Source organism: Heptranchias perlo, chromosome 6, assembly GCF_035084215.1.
Source record: "Heptranchias perlo isolate sHepPer1 chromosome 6, sHepPer1.hap1, whole genome shotgun sequence".
NCBI classification, from domain to species: Eukaryota; Metazoa; Chordata; class Chondrichthyes; order Hexanchiformes; family Hexanchidae; genus Heptranchias; species Heptranchias perlo.
The window spans coordinates 35,004,795-35,021,884 of record NC_090330.1 but is presented as its reverse complement, the minus strand read 5'-3'; the positions used below and the strand labels follow the sequence as shown (position 1 = coordinate 35,021,884).

General features: G+C 40.8%; 1 protein-coding gene across 3 annotated transcripts in view; it reads left to right on the top strand.

The window, feature by feature from the left end:
- Window positions 1-17,090, top strand: part of zmym2 (zinc finger, MYM-type 2) — a 114,895-nt gene that overhangs the window by 34,581 nt on the left and 63,224 nt on the right. For all 3 annotated transcript variants that reach the window (XM_067986093.1, XM_067986092.1, XM_067986094.1), the window contains 4 exons: window positions 6,908-6,992; window positions 7,568-7,856; window positions 11,934-12,114; window positions 14,959-15,171. In XM_067986093.1, coding sequence (XP_067842194.1) covers window positions 6,908-6,992; window positions 7,568-7,856; window positions 11,934-12,114; window positions 14,959-15,171 — 768 coding nt within the window. The remainder of the gene's footprint in view (window positions 1-6,907; window positions 6,993-7,567; window positions 7,857-11,933; window positions 12,115-14,958; window positions 15,172-17,090) is intronic.

Sequence of the window (17,090 nt, the reverse complement as noted above, 5' to 3'; positions counted from 1 at the left end):
AATCGATTGCTTGGTTTCAATGAAAGTGTGCATGCTTCGGAACAATCATATTTGCCATTGGCACATCTTTAATAAATGAGCTCGTCATTTTTGTTTGGGGGAAAAAAAAGAATTTTCATCAAACTTGAATTATCTTGTCATACATTTTTACAAATGAGCTTGATAGACTACATCAGTAAGTTTAATCTATGTATCATGTCAAACACACCAACTTGTGACCTCTCCAGAATCTTCATACTGGTGAACCAATGCATTGCACTGCAAGAGTGATAGTATCTGGGTTTCTACCCATAATTATCCATATGGAGAGTTCCCAATCTCATCCCTGCCATCGAGTTGAAATTTAAGACAACATTCTGGCCTACTTGATCATATCTCCTACTGATGTTGCAGAATGGTTGCGAAAAAGGTTTCAAGGTAGATTGTTTGCACTTTTGGTAAAAGACTGGTATATGGAAGAGGCTATGAATAGGAACAGGAAAATAGCTTTACGGTAAAATTGGGTTACAGAACAGGGGATAATTGGACCAGGACACGCAGATATAATTTAGTCGCCATTTTAAAGTCCTATAGATTCTACCCTTTATTTTTAATAATACTTTACAAAGAATTTTACAGCACAGAAACAAGCCATTCGACCCAACAGGTCTATGTCGGTGTTTATGCTCCACACGAGCCTCCTCCCACCTTACCACATCTCAACTTATCAACATATCCTTCTGTTCCTTCCTCATGTACTTATCTTGCTTCCCCTTAAATGCATCTATGCTATTCGTTTCAACCACTCCATGTGCCTATTGTTAGGCATGTGAACAAATGGTCATAAATTACATGCTAAAAATAAGTCATCATTGGCATCACCGAGTATGCATTTTGCATAAGAACAAAGGTTATATCATGATACTAATTTACTGGGTTAAGTCAGTAGCCATGCCCAAGTTTCTATGGTAAGTAAATTTTTGCCACTATCTAACGAAAGGCATGCATAACTTTAGTTTAATTTATTCCAGATATGGTTTCCCTTTTTTTAAAAAAAAAAAGTTATTTGTGAAAAGAGGCACAATTATTGAATATTGTGATTACTTTCTTCCCCCCCACCCCAATGCTCTTAAATGGGAGTTGGAAATATGGCAGGCCTTGATATGCTCCGTTCTAAGGGAGGCACCATTCTATCACAGGCACTCTAAAACAATCTGAGGGCTAAGGGCAATAAAAAATGTGCAATGTTGACATTGACTTGGTGACTGTTGTGTACCTATACTTTTAGCCACTTCCTACACAAGACTTACCTTTGCTTTACTCTACATTGGTGCTGCTTTCTTCCAATGCTGCTGGATGGGACATGGTGTCCGCTGTGCAGTTACACTGGGGCCCAAAGTTGCAGGAAGATTCACAGTTAGGGTCATATAAAAATAAATTAATTTTAATGATTCGTTTCAGTACTGTATCTTGCTGCATTTTCTATGTGAACCATTTTGATTCAGCAACATTGAAAAAGCCACTGACTGTTCATACACTACAAAGACAAAGATTAGTGATAGGTGAGCTCAAGAAATGATCAGGGGAAAAACTCAATTTTAAGTTCTACGTGATGATTGGAGGCTCTGAATTTTTTCTGAGAGTCTCTGACGATATTTACAAACTAGGCACAAAACCATCAAGAAGTAAGATTATTTAATTACACATGACATTTACACAGGGGAAATACATAATACATTGGAAATTATAATGGTGGAAGAAAATTGACCCAAAAAATGTGACTACAAGAAGTCAAGTATTGCAGACAGGAAGTTGTGAAGACGCAAGATTCTTATGATGTGAATAGACTATTTTGTTTTTAGATTTTCATGAAATATTGCAAGGGCTATTCTCTCTTCATGCTGTTAATCTTTGATGCTAAGTTAGTTTTTAAACTTTATCTTCACATTGTCAGTCTTGGCTCAGTGGTAGCACTTTTGCTTCTGAGACCGTAGGTTTTGGGTTCAAGCCCCACTCTGCACTTGAGCACGTAATCTAGGCTGACACTTCAGTGCAGTAGTGATGGAGTGCTGCACTGTCAGAGGTGCCGTATTTCAAATGAGATGTTAAATCGCGGCCTCATCTGCCAGCTGCAGGTGGACATAAAGGATCCTATAGCATTATTGGAAGAAGAGCAGGGGAGTCCAGATCGCTGCTCTTCCCTTATCCAACACCACTAAAACAGATTAACTAAGTATTTATCTCTTTGTTGTTCGTGGGACTTTGCTATGCAGAAATTGGCTGTCACATTTGTTGGGTTTATATCGGATATAGTCATATATCCCTATTGCCCCTATGTGGTGGTATAGGATATTGCCAAACATCCTTTACTTCAAATACAAGTTCGAGGAGTAGGAGACACTGATAAATGTCTGGTCAATGAATCAAGGCAATAAGAAAATAAAACATAACCCCTTCCATGCAGTGTATATAAGATATAGGTACCAATTATACTCGCATTCCTTAGGAGAGGTCGCCTTTGCTGCTTACCCTAGCCTCAAAGAGTAGTTTGAAGAGTCTTCCTCAGCCAGAGTGAAGAACTTCCTGGGAATCATGAGCGATTTTCTATCCAGGCCGTTCACTGTACCTCTCCATGAAGGTAGCTAAAGTTCCTAACTGAGTGAAGCTTTGTATCTGTTTTTTATACTGTTAAAAATGAGCACTTTGTCTAATTCTTGCTGAGTTTAACTTTGATGGGTGTTTTATGATCCTTAGGTCTTTGAACAGATTGCTGGACACAGACAATTATAGGGGCATATCCTAGTCAATATCCTGTTCCATTGTCTAAAGTTTCATCCTTCTCCAATGTTATCTTCACAACCTTTCATTCCTGTCTTTGCTCTTCCTGAACTATGGCTTTTGTCCTGGAATGCCATTGTGATCAAAAGATCTGCCAGTATGCAGTTTAAACCAGTTCTAATCTACTTGTATGGTTTAACCATAATTGCTGCATTAGCTGTTCTGTCTTTGTTCCATATTTAAAACAATGTAAAAACGTATCTAAGTTCCTACAATGTTTGCCTACTTTGCAACAGTGGCTACACTTCAAAAACAATTCATTGGTTGTGAAGCGCATTGTGATGTTCTGAGGACGTGTGTGAAAGTTGCTATATAATTGCAAGTTATTTCTTTCTTCGCTTCAAATACTTAATATTGACATGAAGTTAAATTCTTTATATTGTAACTTTCATCGAGCATTGATTTGTTTGGCACACACTAAAAGGAAAGACTGTTAGAAACACTTCACATTATACCTGCTGGTTTTTTTTATTATTCGTTCATGGGATGTGGGCGTCACTGGTGAGGCCGGCATTTATTGCCCATCCCTAATTGCCCTTGAGAAGGTGGTGGTGAGCCGCCGCCTTGAACCGCTGCAGTCCGTGTGGTGAAGGTTCTCCCACAGTGCTGTTAGGAAGGGAGTTCCAGGATTTTGACCCAGTGACTATGAAGGAATGGCAACATATTTCCAAGTCGGGATGGTGTGTGACTTGGAGGGGAACGTGCAGGTGGTGGTGTTCCCATGTACCTGCTGCTCTTGTCCTTCTAGGTGGTGGAGGTCGTGGGTTTGGGAGGTGCTGTCGAAGAAGCCTTGGCAAATTGCTGCAGTGCATCCTGTGGATGGTACACACTGCAGCCACTGTGAGCCGGTGGTGAAGGGAGTGAATGTTTAGGGTGGTAGATGGGGTGCCAATCAAGCGGGCTGCTTTGTCCTGGATGGTGTCGAGCTTCTTGAGTGTTGTTGGAGCTGCACTCATCCAGGCAAGTGGAGAGTATTCCATCACACTCCTGACTTGTGCCTTGTAGATGGTGGAAAGGCTTTGGGGAGTCAGGTGGTGAGTCACTCGCTGCATAATACCCAGCCTCTGACGTGCTGTTGTAGCCACAGTATTTATGTGGCTGGTCCAGTTAAGTTTCTGGTCAATGGTGACCCCCAGGATTTTGATGGTGGAAAAGTCGGTGATGGCAATGCCGTTGAATGTCATGGGGAGGTGATTAGACTCTCTCTTGTTGAGGATGGTCATTACCTGGCACTTGTCTTGCGTGAATGTTACTTGCCACTTATGAGCCCAAGCCTGGATGTTGTCCAGGTCTTGCTGCATGCAGGCTCGGACTGCTTCATTATTTGAGGGGTTGTGAATGGAACTGAACACTGTGCAATCATCAGCGAACATCCCCATTTCTGACCTCATGATGGAGGGAAGGTCATTGATGAAGCAGCTGAAGATGGTTGGGCCTAGGACACGGCCCTGAGGAACTCCTGCAGCAATGCCCTGGGGCTGAGATGATTGGCCTCCAACAACCACTACCACCTTCCTTTGTGCTAGGTATGACTCCAGCTACTGGAGAGTTTTCCCCCTGATTCCCGTTGACTTCAATTTTACTAGGGCTCCTTGGTGCCACACTCGGTCAAATGCTGCCTTGACGTCAAGGGCAGTCACTCTCACCTCACCTCTGGAATTCAGCTCTTTTGTCCATGTTTGGACCAAGGCTGTAATGAGGTCTGGAGCTGAGTGGTCCTGGCGGAACCCAAACTGAGCATCGGTGAGCAGATTATTAGTGAGTAAGTGCCGTTTGATAGCACTGTCGACGACACCATCCATCACTTTGCTGATGATTGAGAGTAGACTGATGGGGCGGTAATTGGCCGGATTGGATTTGTCCTGCTTTTTGTGGACAGGACATACCTGGGCAATTTTCCACATTGTCGGGTAGATGCCAGTGTTGTGCTGTACTGGAACAGCTTGGCTAGAGGTGCAGCTAGTTCTGGAACACAAGTCTTCAGCACTACAGCCGGGATGTTGTCGGGCCCATAGCCTTTGTTGTATCCAGTGCACTCAGCTGTTTCTTGATATCACGTGGAGTGAATCGAATTGGCTGAAGACTGGCTTCTGTGATGGTGGGGATATCGGGAGGAGGCCGAGATGAATCATCCACTCGGCACTTCTGGCTGAAGATGGTTGCAAATGCTTCAGCCTTGTCTTTTGCACTCACGTGCTGGACTCTGCCTTCATTGAGGATGGGGATGTTTGCAGAGCCTCCTCCTCCCGTTAGTTGTTTAATTGTCCACCACCATTCACGACTGGATGTGGCAGAACTGCAGAGCTTTGATCCGATCCGTTGGTTGTGGGATCGCTTAGCTCTGTCTACAGCTGTTTAGCATGCATGTAGTCATGTGTTGTAGCTTTAGCAGGTTGGCACCTCATTTTTAGGTACGCCTGGTGCTGCTCCTGGCATACTCTTCTACACTCCTCATTGAACCAGGGTTGATCCCCTGGCTTGTTGGTAATGGTAGAGTGAGGAATGTGCTGGGCCATGAGGTTACAGATTGTGCTGGAATACAATTCTGCTGCTGCTGATGGCCCACAATGCCTCATGGATGCCCAGTTTTGAGCTGCTAGATCTGTTCTGAATCTATCCTCTTTAGCACGGTGGTAGTGCCACACAACACGTTGGTAGTGCCACACAACATGTTGGATGGTGTCCTCATTGCGAAGACGGGACTGCGTCTCCACGAGGACTGTGAGGTGGTCACTCCTACCAATACTATCATGGACAAATGCATTTGTGACAGGTAGATTGGTGAGGACGAGGTCAAGTAGGTTTTTCCCTCGTGTTGGTTTGCTCACCACCTGCCGCAGGCCCAATCTGGCAACTATGTTTTTCAGGACTCGGCCAGCTCGGTCAGTAGTGGTGCTACCAAGCCACTCTTGGTGATGGACATTGAAGTCCCCCACCCAGAGTACATTCTGTGCCCTTGCTACCCTCAGTACTTCCTCCAATTGGTGTTCAACATGGAAGAGGACTGATTCATCAGCTGAGGGAGGGTGGTAGGTGGTAATTCAGCAGGAGGTTTCTTTGCACGTGTTTGATCTGATGCCATGAGATTTCATGGGGTCCAGAGTCAATGTTGAGGACTCCCAGGGCCACTCCCTCCTGACTGTATATCACTGTACCTCTGGTGGGTCTGTCCTGCCGGTGGGACAGGACATACCCAGGGATGGTGATGGAAGAGTCTGGGACGTTGGCTGAAAAGTATGATTCTGTGAGTATGGCTGTCAGGCTGTTGCTTGACTAATCTGTGTGACAGCTCTCCCAATTTTGGCACAAGTCCCCAGATGTTAGTAAGGAGGACTTTGCAGGGTCGACTGGGCTTGGGTTGCCTTTGTCGTGTCCGGTGCCTAGTGGTCCGATGCCGGGTGGTCTGTCCGGTTTTATTCTTATTGTGACTTTTTTTAAGCGAGATTGTACAACTGAGTGGCTTGCTAGGCCATTTCGGAGGGCAATTAAGAATCAACCACATTGCTGTGGGTCTGGAGTCACATAGGCCAGACCGGGTAAGGACGGCAGGTTTCCTTCCCTAAAGGACATTAGTGAACCAGATGGGTTTTTACGACAATCTGGTAGTTTCATGGCCACCATTACTGATACTGGTATTTTAATTCCAGATTTTATTTAATTAATTGAATTTAAATTCCCCAGCTGCCGTGGCGGGATTTGAACTCATGACTCCGGAATATTGGTCCAGGCCTCTGGATTTCTAGTCCAGGAACATAACCACTATGCTACCGTACCCATTACCCATTGAGTGAACTGCTTCAGTTTAGAGAGTGTGTAGTATTCACAGTATCTAACAATGTTTTACACTAAACTTGGAGCCGTATATTCCTGACATAACATTATACATTCATTCAAGAGTCACTATGTTGGAATGGTTTATGTGAAAGTACATAATTCTGGTCCAGTGTTTCTATTCTACAGCAGATTATACTGGTTACCTTGCCTTTGCCCCACTCTACCCCCAGTTTTCAAACTTCACAAACTTGTAAAACTTCAAAGAGTTTGTTTTAAAGTACAAATGACTGGTGAATAACAGCTAACATTTTTTTAGGTAAACAATGGAACCTGTGAAGATATGACCATGAATGACATAAGAATCAGTGAAGTGTATGGATCTTCCAGCCATCCTGTAAATGGTGAATAAAACTGAAATATTTAATATTTTATCAGTTCAAACTATTTGCAATCATTCAATATACAGTGGCCAACAAGGTACATTTTTTTTAGAAGGGTCTGATTTCATATTTTTATACCTTAAACTAAGAGAGTTCAGTTTATTGCAAGAAGTATTTGCTTTTGGATTTGCATGGTTTATGATAAAAGTTTAGAGTACATTTTACTTGGAAAATGTTAAGCACTACATTGAAACATCTATAGGGTAGGAGCAAATATAGCAGGAAAATTACTATGTAAAGGGCTGATTTTAAAGAAATTAAACTGTTACACTTTGTGTTAATTTAAAGTGTTTCAGAGGTTGCTAAATATTTTTGAAATTGTATTCATACAATTTTATGTTGCGTATCGACCACTCAACATAAATATTAGTTTTTCAATAAATCAGCTCCTGATGCTAATTTTTCCATTTATGATGTAAAAAAATAGTAACTGATTTGAAAAACAATTTTGATGAATTGCTAAATTTTGTATTTTAAAATGATGTTTAAAATGTAATATAGCTCTAACTATTGTCATGTGAATATTTTATTTCAAGATTCATGGCTATCACTGTCATCTTCATTCCCCACAAATCGTAAACTGAATGTTTCAGATTCTGTTGTGCCTATGGCGCCTCTTTCAAAACCAGTCTTCCAGTCCTCTGGACTTCAGCAGCAAGCTAAGCCAACTGTGAAAGTCATTTGCGCTCACTGCAAAAAGCCATTACAGAAAGGTCAAACAGCATACCAGAGAAAAGGCTCATCTTACCTCTTCTGCTCTACTACTTGCTTATCATCGTTTTCTCATAAACCAGCCCCAAAGAAACTGTGTACTACGTGCAAAAAGTAAGAAGCTATCTTTTGTGTTATATCTATTAAAAGTTGTCATCCCATGTAGAATTGATGTTGTGGAAGCAGTTGTGCAAGTTTACTTACAGCATACAATTTTGATTCACTGTATGTTGAAAATTATGACCAGAGTACCAAACACATTGGCCCAGAATTTGCTGGAGCAGGGCATTTCGCACCCGGTTAGACTTTTTCCCTCACCCTTCAGCTCAAATTTTTTGTGTTGGAAGTGCGAATTGACAATGGCGCAGCAAAGGCAACGGGGCATCCGGGGCCTTGCTGAACGACCAGACCAACTGTCTATCTCCTTAACCAGTGAGATTTAAGGATTGAAAAAGAAACCAAGGAATGATGGAGAAGGAAATAAGGTGAATGAGAGTCAAAGCAGCTACAGAAAGAGAAATAGAGAGGGGTGGGACGATTGGATTGAGAGAGAGAAAAAGAGACAGAAAGGAAAAGTAAGTAAAATTTTTTAAAAACCTCTAGGAACAATTTACTACCTGCAGGAATGAGATTCCACAGTTTCAGTTGTTTCCTTTCTGGGCCGGAGAGATTGAGTGGCATTGCAGGAGCCTCAATCTCCTCATTAAAAAGGTACTTACGCTGTTAACTTTCTGTGACGAGTTTAATTGACAATTAATGTGCAAATGTAGCAATTTCTTGAAACTCACGGGGAGGTTGAGGGCAGGCTACTGTTTTCGTGGCGCAACTCGTCCAGCAACTTGTCGATTTGCAATTCTCAGGATATCTTCCTTGCCATAAGTTGCTAGGTGATCTATTAATAGTGGCATATGCATTAAACTCGCCGTTATTTTGGCAGCAAATTCTAGCCCATTGTTTAGCAGTTACTCCATTTGACAGTTCAATGAAGTGACTGGCTAATATGTGAATCTGATTGCTCACCTAACAAATGCACTCTTGCTTGAACCATGGACATTACATTGATGCAATTTTGGTGATGTTAACATTTTACAGAAATGCTTTCTGGCTGCAAGTGTGTGAAGTGTAGCAGGTTCTGTGAAATTATGATGCTGATTGCTTCCTCACAAAAAATACTTCCTTGGGGAATTTTTAGCATACTTTGAAATGCAATGATTTATTCATAATAAAGCTACATTTCCTTTTAAAATGATTTGCTTGGTGCACATTAGTGCAAATTACGTGATATTCTATTTTTATTACAAACCTAGTGGATTTCCAGTACCATTGCTCACTATGTCGGTTGATGTACTGTTCTACAATGACCGAGAAATTATAAATGTATTATTCTGTAAGGTGGAGCTCTGTCCCTTTAAGACCAAGTAGTCTAATTGTTGGACACAGGTTAGTCAGATTTTAATTGTTGTTTGAACAGGAAACTTTGCCTGTCGGTTTCAGACTAACGGTTAAAAATACAACTCTAAAATGGTTGGTACTTTAAGATTATTTTGCGTTTGTAACAATGTGTGACATCTGTGCACACTGACATGCTATTTTTAATATCTTACTAGACAATTTTCCATGACTTTGCTCATGGTGAGTCAGAGGATACGCTGTTTTATACAACAGGAGTGCTATGCAATGTGATGCACAGTGTTTTACCTGGACTACTGATTTACAGTGATTGAACAGATCAAATAGCATTTTCATTGCGTAGTATTTTAAAATTTCTTCTAGTGTTTAGCAGCATTAGAGAAGGGGAAAGTCATAGGATGTAAGGAGGAACTGGGGATGGGTGCCTTGGCATTTGTCAGCGCTTGGGCTTTTCACTGCAGGGGGTGGAACAAAGTGTTTGACCTGCTGGGGTACTCCCCAGGTCTACAAGTAAGAAAGAAAGATGTGCATTTATATAGCGCCTTTCACAACCTTAGGGCATCCCAAAGCTCTTTACAGCCAATTAAGTACCTATGAAGTGTGGTCACTGTTGTAATATAGGAAATGCAGCAGCCAATTTGCACACAGCAAGGTCCCACAAACAGCAATGTGATAATGACCAGATAATCTGTAGATTCAGTGATGTTGGTTGAGAGATAAATATTGGCCAGGACACTAGGAGAACGCCGCTGCTCTTCTTCGAAATAGTGCCACGGGATCTTTCACATCCACTTGAAAGGGCAGACAGGACCTCAGTTTAACGTCCTATCTGAAAGATGGCACCTGCAACAGTGCAGGACTCCCTCAGTGATGCACTAGAGTGTCAGCCTAGATTTTGTGCTCCAGTCTTTGGAGTGGGACTTGAACCCATAACCTTCTGACTCAGAGGCAAGTGTGCTACCACTGAGTCAAGGCTGGCACCCAGTACTAGTATGAGCACTAAAGAGTGGGGAGGGAAAGGGGGATCGTGAGGTCTGGAAGTAAAAGGGGGAGAGTTAAAAGGAGAGAAATGTAAAGATTGCACTCTCCTTTTCCGGAGCTGGATAGATTTCTAGACACAAAAGGCATCAAGGGGTATGGGGCGAGAACGGGAATATGGTATTAAGATAGAGGATCAGCCATGATCATATTGAATGGCGGAGCAGGCTCGAAGGGCCGAATGGCCTACTCCTGCTCCTATTTTCTATGTTTCTCCATCTCTGGAAGAGTCAATAAGCAAATGGTTACTTTATTAAGCAAAAAAATTGCATAATTGACAAAAGGCTCCTATTGTATACAATACTTTGAACATTATCTCACAGAGTTCAAAAATTCATGTTTTATGCTGTTTTTATATTTTAATACACACAAAACTCATTTATTTTTACATTTGAACCCCAAAATGCTTTAGTGGCGCTTACAAACGGCAAGTCCCCCATGAATGACGAGTTGTGCTATTGGTTGTAGAAATTTGTAACATTTGCCTCCAAAAATTTGAATAACCTTGATAAAAGTCCCAAAGTTCATGGTTTGAGTTTTTAATCCCAAAATTTCAATGACTTCACACTACAGTGGTTTTACACTTGACTGCAAGGGAGCAGAGCTTACCAACAGCAAGTGCTGAGAGTCAATGTTTGACTCAGAAATATACTACATTTGAAGCCAAACTGGAGGGGAGAAGCTTGTCATGATTGACATTGACCTCAGCCAATCAGGGGGAACCAAGGCATTTACGGGAAAAACAGCAAAGCAAACTCAATAATCCATATTCACCTTGCAGTTAAGTTTAAAATCATTTGGAAAAAAGAATACTATGGTAGTTTAGGCAACAATATTTTGACTCTTCCATTGAGAAAATTATTTTTTTTATGTATAAATGATCGCTGTATTCCAAAGTATGAACAAAGCAGGTACTGTTAATCACTCATTTGTTTATCTGATTGTCTCAGGAGTAAAATTAAGCAGTCATGATAAATTACGCATTTAATAATATAATAGTTTAAATATGAACTATAACTGAAAACAAATTGAAAATTTGGCTTCCATATTGTTTTGAAATCATTTGGAAAAACAAAAAGTCATAAATCCTGTTACAGATTGAGCAGAGACAACTTCTGCACTGAGAATCTTATTGATGCATGCTGTGAAATTGTGCATACTGCACATGCTCACACTAAAGCACCTACCCTCTCCTGGCTGAGTGCTGGCTTTAGGAAAAATAGGAACTTCAAGCCAGTCTTTTGAAAGAGACCAAAACCTTCAAATAAAAACATTAATGAAGCTATTTAAAATACTGAAAGACTATTTAATAGGTGTCTCTAATATGGATATTGTGTAACATGTCATTTTTATTATTTTAGAAACTTTAATTTAAACCAGTACCCAAAACTGTAGCAGCGTCTTTATGTTGCTTTCATGAACAATTCAAGCCTGGCACAGCTAGATCCCAATGGTGGGGAAATTTAGGGTACTTTGTGGTTGATTCCCCTGAAAATTATGATCTAATAGATTTTAGTAAGTTCCTATTTTATATTTTTTTTAAAAAGCAATGAAAGCAGTTTAGTTGATAATGTATTGGATAAATATGTAAAAGCAGTAGTATTTTGTCAGAGAAGTCACTGTTTCTCCTTTTGTGATACCATATATCCCTCCATGACTTTTTCATTTTAAAATGTAATGTTAAGTAATTTTTTTTTAAAATAGTGATGATATACTAATGAGATTTGTTATCCTATTCCACAGAGAGATAACTAATACGAAGGGAACAATTGTTGCACAAGTAGATTCCAGTGAAACATTCCAGGAATTTTGCAGTACGGCCTGCTTATCTTTTTATGAAGAGAAACAAAAGGCTCCAGCACATACAAGCCATGTTACCCAAGGAAATTATGGGAAATGTACCATTTGTGGCAAAATGACTGAGGTACACTTTGTCTTTTTTTCCAGACTTTATTGCATTTGAATTTTCTTACAAGTAGCGTGAACACAACTGAGCTACCTGGTTTGTTTGATATGTGTGATGTGGAGATGCCGGTGATGGACTGGGGTGGACAAACGTAAGGAATCTTACAACACCAGGTTATAGTCCAACAAATTTATTTTAAAATCGCAAGCTTTCGGAGATTATCCCCTTCGTCAGGTGAATTCACCTGACGAAGGGGATAATCTCCAAAAGCTTGCGATTTTAAAATAAATTTGTTGGACTATAACCTGGTGTTGTAAGATTCCTTACGTTTGTTTGATATGTAGTTTAAGGTCTTCTCCCAGTTCGAATCTTTATTTTTAATTCTGAAGTTTAGAACCTGTGAGTCATATGTTGTGACATTGTTAATGTGGAATATAACGCAATAGCTTCTTATGCACCAAACACCCACCATTTAGCTAAAGTTGAAGCTCATGGAATTGAGGGCAAATTATTAACCTGGTTAGGAAATTGGCTGAGTGGCAGGACACGGAGAGTAGGATTAATGGGCAGGTACTCAAATTGGCAGGATGTGACTAGTGGTGTCCCACATGGATCTGTGTTGGGGCCTCAACTATTCACTGTATTTATTAATGACTTAGATCACGGGATAGAGAGCCACGTATCCAAGTTTGCCGATGACACAAAGACAGGCAGCATTGTAAGCAGTGTAGATGGAAGCATAAAATTACAGAGAGATATTAATAGATTAAGCGAATGGACAAAACTGTGGCAAATGAATTTCAATGTAGGCAGGTGTGAGGTCATCCACTTTGGACCTAAAATGGATAGATTCGGGTACTTTCTAAATGGTGAAGAGCTCAATACATTGAAGGTCCAAAGAGACTCAGGGGTCCATGTGCATAGATCATTAAAATGTCATGGACAAGTACAGAAAATAATCAAAAAGGCTAATGGAATGCTGGCCTTTCTATCTAAAGGGCTAGAAGTGATGCTACAACTATACAAAGCCCTGGTTAGACCACACCTGGAGTAGTGTGTTCAGTTCTGGGCACCGCACCTAGGAAGGCTATATTGGCCTTTGAGGGAGTGTAGCGTAGATTTACTCGAATGATACCTGGACTCCAAGGGTTAAATTACGAGGAGAGATTACACAAGCTAGGGCTGTATTCCCTGGAATTTAGAAGATAAAGGGGTAATTTGATTGAAGTTTTCAAGATGTTAAGGGGAACTCATGGGGTAGATAGTCAGAAACTATTTCCACTGGTTGGGGAATCTAGGACTAGGGGGGACATAGACTAAAAATTAGAGCTATGACTCTCAGGAGTGAAGTTAGGAAACACTTCTACACACAAAAGGTGGTAGAAGTTTGGAATTCTCTTCTGCAAACGGCAGTTGATGCTAGCTCAATTATTAATTTTAAATCTGAGATTGATAGATTTTTATTAACCAAAGGTATTAAGGGATATGGGGCTAAGGTGGGTATATGGAGTTAGGTCACAGATCAGCCACAATCTCTGAATCGCGGAACAGGCTCGAGGAGCTAAATGGCCTACTCCTGTTCCCAATTTAGTCTTAATATGTTTACTTAAGAATTTTAATTTAGTACATTTAAGTGAAGAAGTGTCAACTTGGCTTGGTTGATAATACTCTCACCTGAGTCAGAGAGTTCTCGTTTGAAGCTCCAGTCCAGGACCCACGCACATAATCTAGATTTGCAGTACTGAAGAGTGCAGCATTGTCAAAGGTGCTGCTCTTCATATGAGATATTAAACCCATGTCCCATCTGCCTATTCCAGCAGATCAGCTGAATCTTAAAGATCCCCACAGCACTATTTGAAGAAGAGCAGGGAGTTTCAGGTCTTCATTCTTCCTTCAGTGAGCACCACAAAAAAAACGATTAACTAGTCATTTATTTTATCATTTGTGGAATCTTGCTGTGTCCAAAAAGGTGCTACACTTTTTAATAACATCAGTCCTTGCACTTCATTGGATATGGAGTGGTTTGAGATGTTTCTGAGAGATGTGATAAGGCATTATCAGTGCAAGTAAAATAACAAGTAATGTTTGAATGGCCTACCCCTGTTTCTATGTTTGGGAGTGAGCAACAAGGCTGTTTAATCTCAGTAATCAGATGACCGTCATAAACTGCTCTTGAAAGACTAAGTTAACTGAGCCATGCACTCTCATTTAGTTTTGTGATGTACATTTGGTCTGATGGATGCACTGCAGGAGTCCAAAATTCTGTGAATGCGCAGGGGTAGTCATGACATTTGTACCACTGCAGCAACCTGTTTTTTTATTCAGTAAGATTGGTACCAGGCAGAAAGCCTGAAAGGAAAACAAGTCGTCTTGATGATGCTATTGGAACCAGCAGCAGAAGAACAATAAAAAAGCAACTGTAAATGGTTATCTAAATCTTTATCAAATCTCAACCACCTTTAATTCAGTATTTAAATATTGAATATAACCATTTTAAGGGAGTTTCTATTTTTTTCCCAATGCTGCCAAGTTGTGTACATGAATTGTGCTGCTGGATGGAGGAGGGGATATCTGATACGCTTTGGGTCCTACCACCTAGCTCAACAGGATTGGCAGAGTCTTGGACAGGTTGTACAATTAGCTGCATTGTTTCATGGCCTGAGAGACCTGAGGACTGGGGAAAATATAGAGCAGTTTGCTACAATCATTTAGGCTTAAAATTCAGAAATAAAAATTTAACGAGACTTTGTCAATTATTTGAATGGATACTTAGAAAGTAACTGTTACGAAGTGCATACAAGACCTGGCAGATAATTTACAAGTGTGCAGCCAAGATAATATCAATTCACATTTCTTTTATAGATTCGACACGAAGTCAGCTTCAAAAATTTCGTCCACAAGCTTTGCAGTGATGTTTGTTTCAACAAATATAGACAAGCCAATGGACTTGTAATGAACTGCTGTGACCAGTGTGGGATATACTGTTATAATAAAGGAACTGGAAACCACTTTCTTTTCCATGATGGTCATCACAAAAGATTCTGTAGTCCCAGGTGTCTCAATGATTTTAAACAGGTAATTTGTGCACTGTTCTATGTCTACTGAACTGGCAAGTTTGTCCAATAATTGCTTCTTGTAATTCAAATAATGGAACTAATTACAAGTAGTGTATAAACCAAGCTACATGTTTTGGTAAATATGTGCATAAGAGTTCAATCCATCTGCTGCCAAGTTTTTAGTCTGGAAAGTCGTAAGTTTTATAACCTTAAAAATATTTCGGCAGTGGCAGCATGATTATATTCGACCGATGCGTCTAGTGACCACTTCAGCATCAAAGCTAAGGGTAGTGTTATAGAAAATAGGAGCAGGAGTAGGCCATTCGGCCCTTCGAGCCTGCTCCGCCATTCAATATGATCATGGCTGATCCTCTATCTCAATACCATATTCCCGCTCTCTCCCCGTACCCCTTGATGCCTTTTGTGTTTAGAAATCTATTTAGCTCCTTCTTAAATATATTCAGTGACTTGGCCTCCACAGCCTTCTGTGGTAGAGAATTCCACAGGTTCACCACCCTCTGAAGAAATTTCTCCTCATCTCAGTCCTAAATGTCCTACCCTGTATCCTGAGACTGTGACCCCTCGTTCTGGACCCCCCAGCCAGGGGAAACATCCTCCCTGCATCCAGTCTGTCTAGCCCTGTCAGAATTTTACATGTTTCAATGAGATCCCCTCTCATTCTTCTAAACTCAAGTGAATAGAGGCAGAGTCGACCCAATCTCTCCTCGTATGACAGTCCTGCCATCCCAGGAATCAGTCAGGTGAACCTTTGCTGCATTCCCTCTATGGCAAGTATATCCTTTCTTAGGTAAGGAGACCAATACTGCATACAATACTCCAGGTCTCACCAAGGCCCTGTATAACTGCAATAAGTCATCCTTGCTCCTGTACTCAAACCCTCTTGCAATGAAGGCCAACATACCATTTGCCTTCCTAACTGCTTGCTGCACCTGCACGTTTGCTTTGTGACTGGTGTACAAGGACACCCAGGTCCCTTTGTACATCAATATTCCCCAATCTATCATCATTTAAATAATACTCTGCCTTTCTGTTTTTCCTTCTGAAGTGGATAACTTCACATTTATCCACATTATACTGCATCTGCCATGTATTTGCCCACTCACTCAACTTGTCTAAATCGCCTTGAAGCCTCTTTGCATCCTGCTCACAACTCACGATCCCACCTAGTTTTGTGTCGTCAGCAAACTTGGAAATATTACATTTGGTTCCCTCATCCAAATCATTGATATATATTGTGAATAGCTGAGGCCCAAGAACTGATCCCTGCGGCACCCCACTAGTCACTGCCTGCCACCCCGAAAAAGACTCATTTATTCCTACTCTCTGTTTCCTGTCTGTTGACCAATTTTCAATCCATGTCAGTATATTACCATCAATCCCATGTGCTTTAATTTTGCACACTAACCTCTTATGTGGGACTTTATCAAAGGCGTTCTGAAAATCCAAATAAACCACATGCACTGGTTCTCCCTTATCTATTCTACCAGTTACATCCTCAAAAAAAACTCCAGTCGGTTTGTCAAACAGGATTTCCCTTTCTTAAATCCATGTTGACTTTGTCTAATCCCATTGATATTTTTTGTGTCCTGTTATCAATCCTTTATAATAGACTTGCATTTTTCCTACTACTGATGTTAGGCTAACCGGTCTGTAGTTCCCTGTTTTCTCTCTCCCTCCTTTTTTAATTAGTGAGGTTACATTTGCCACCCTCCAATCTGCAGGAACTGTTTCATAATCAATAGAATTTTGGAAGATGATAACTAATGCATCAACTATTTCCATGGCTACCTCTTTTAGTACTCTGGGATGCAGATTATCAGGCCCTGGGGATTTATCGGCTTTCAGTCCCATTAATTTCTCCAGCACTTTTTTTTACGAATACTAATTTCCTTTAATTCCTCCTTCTCACTAGTCCCT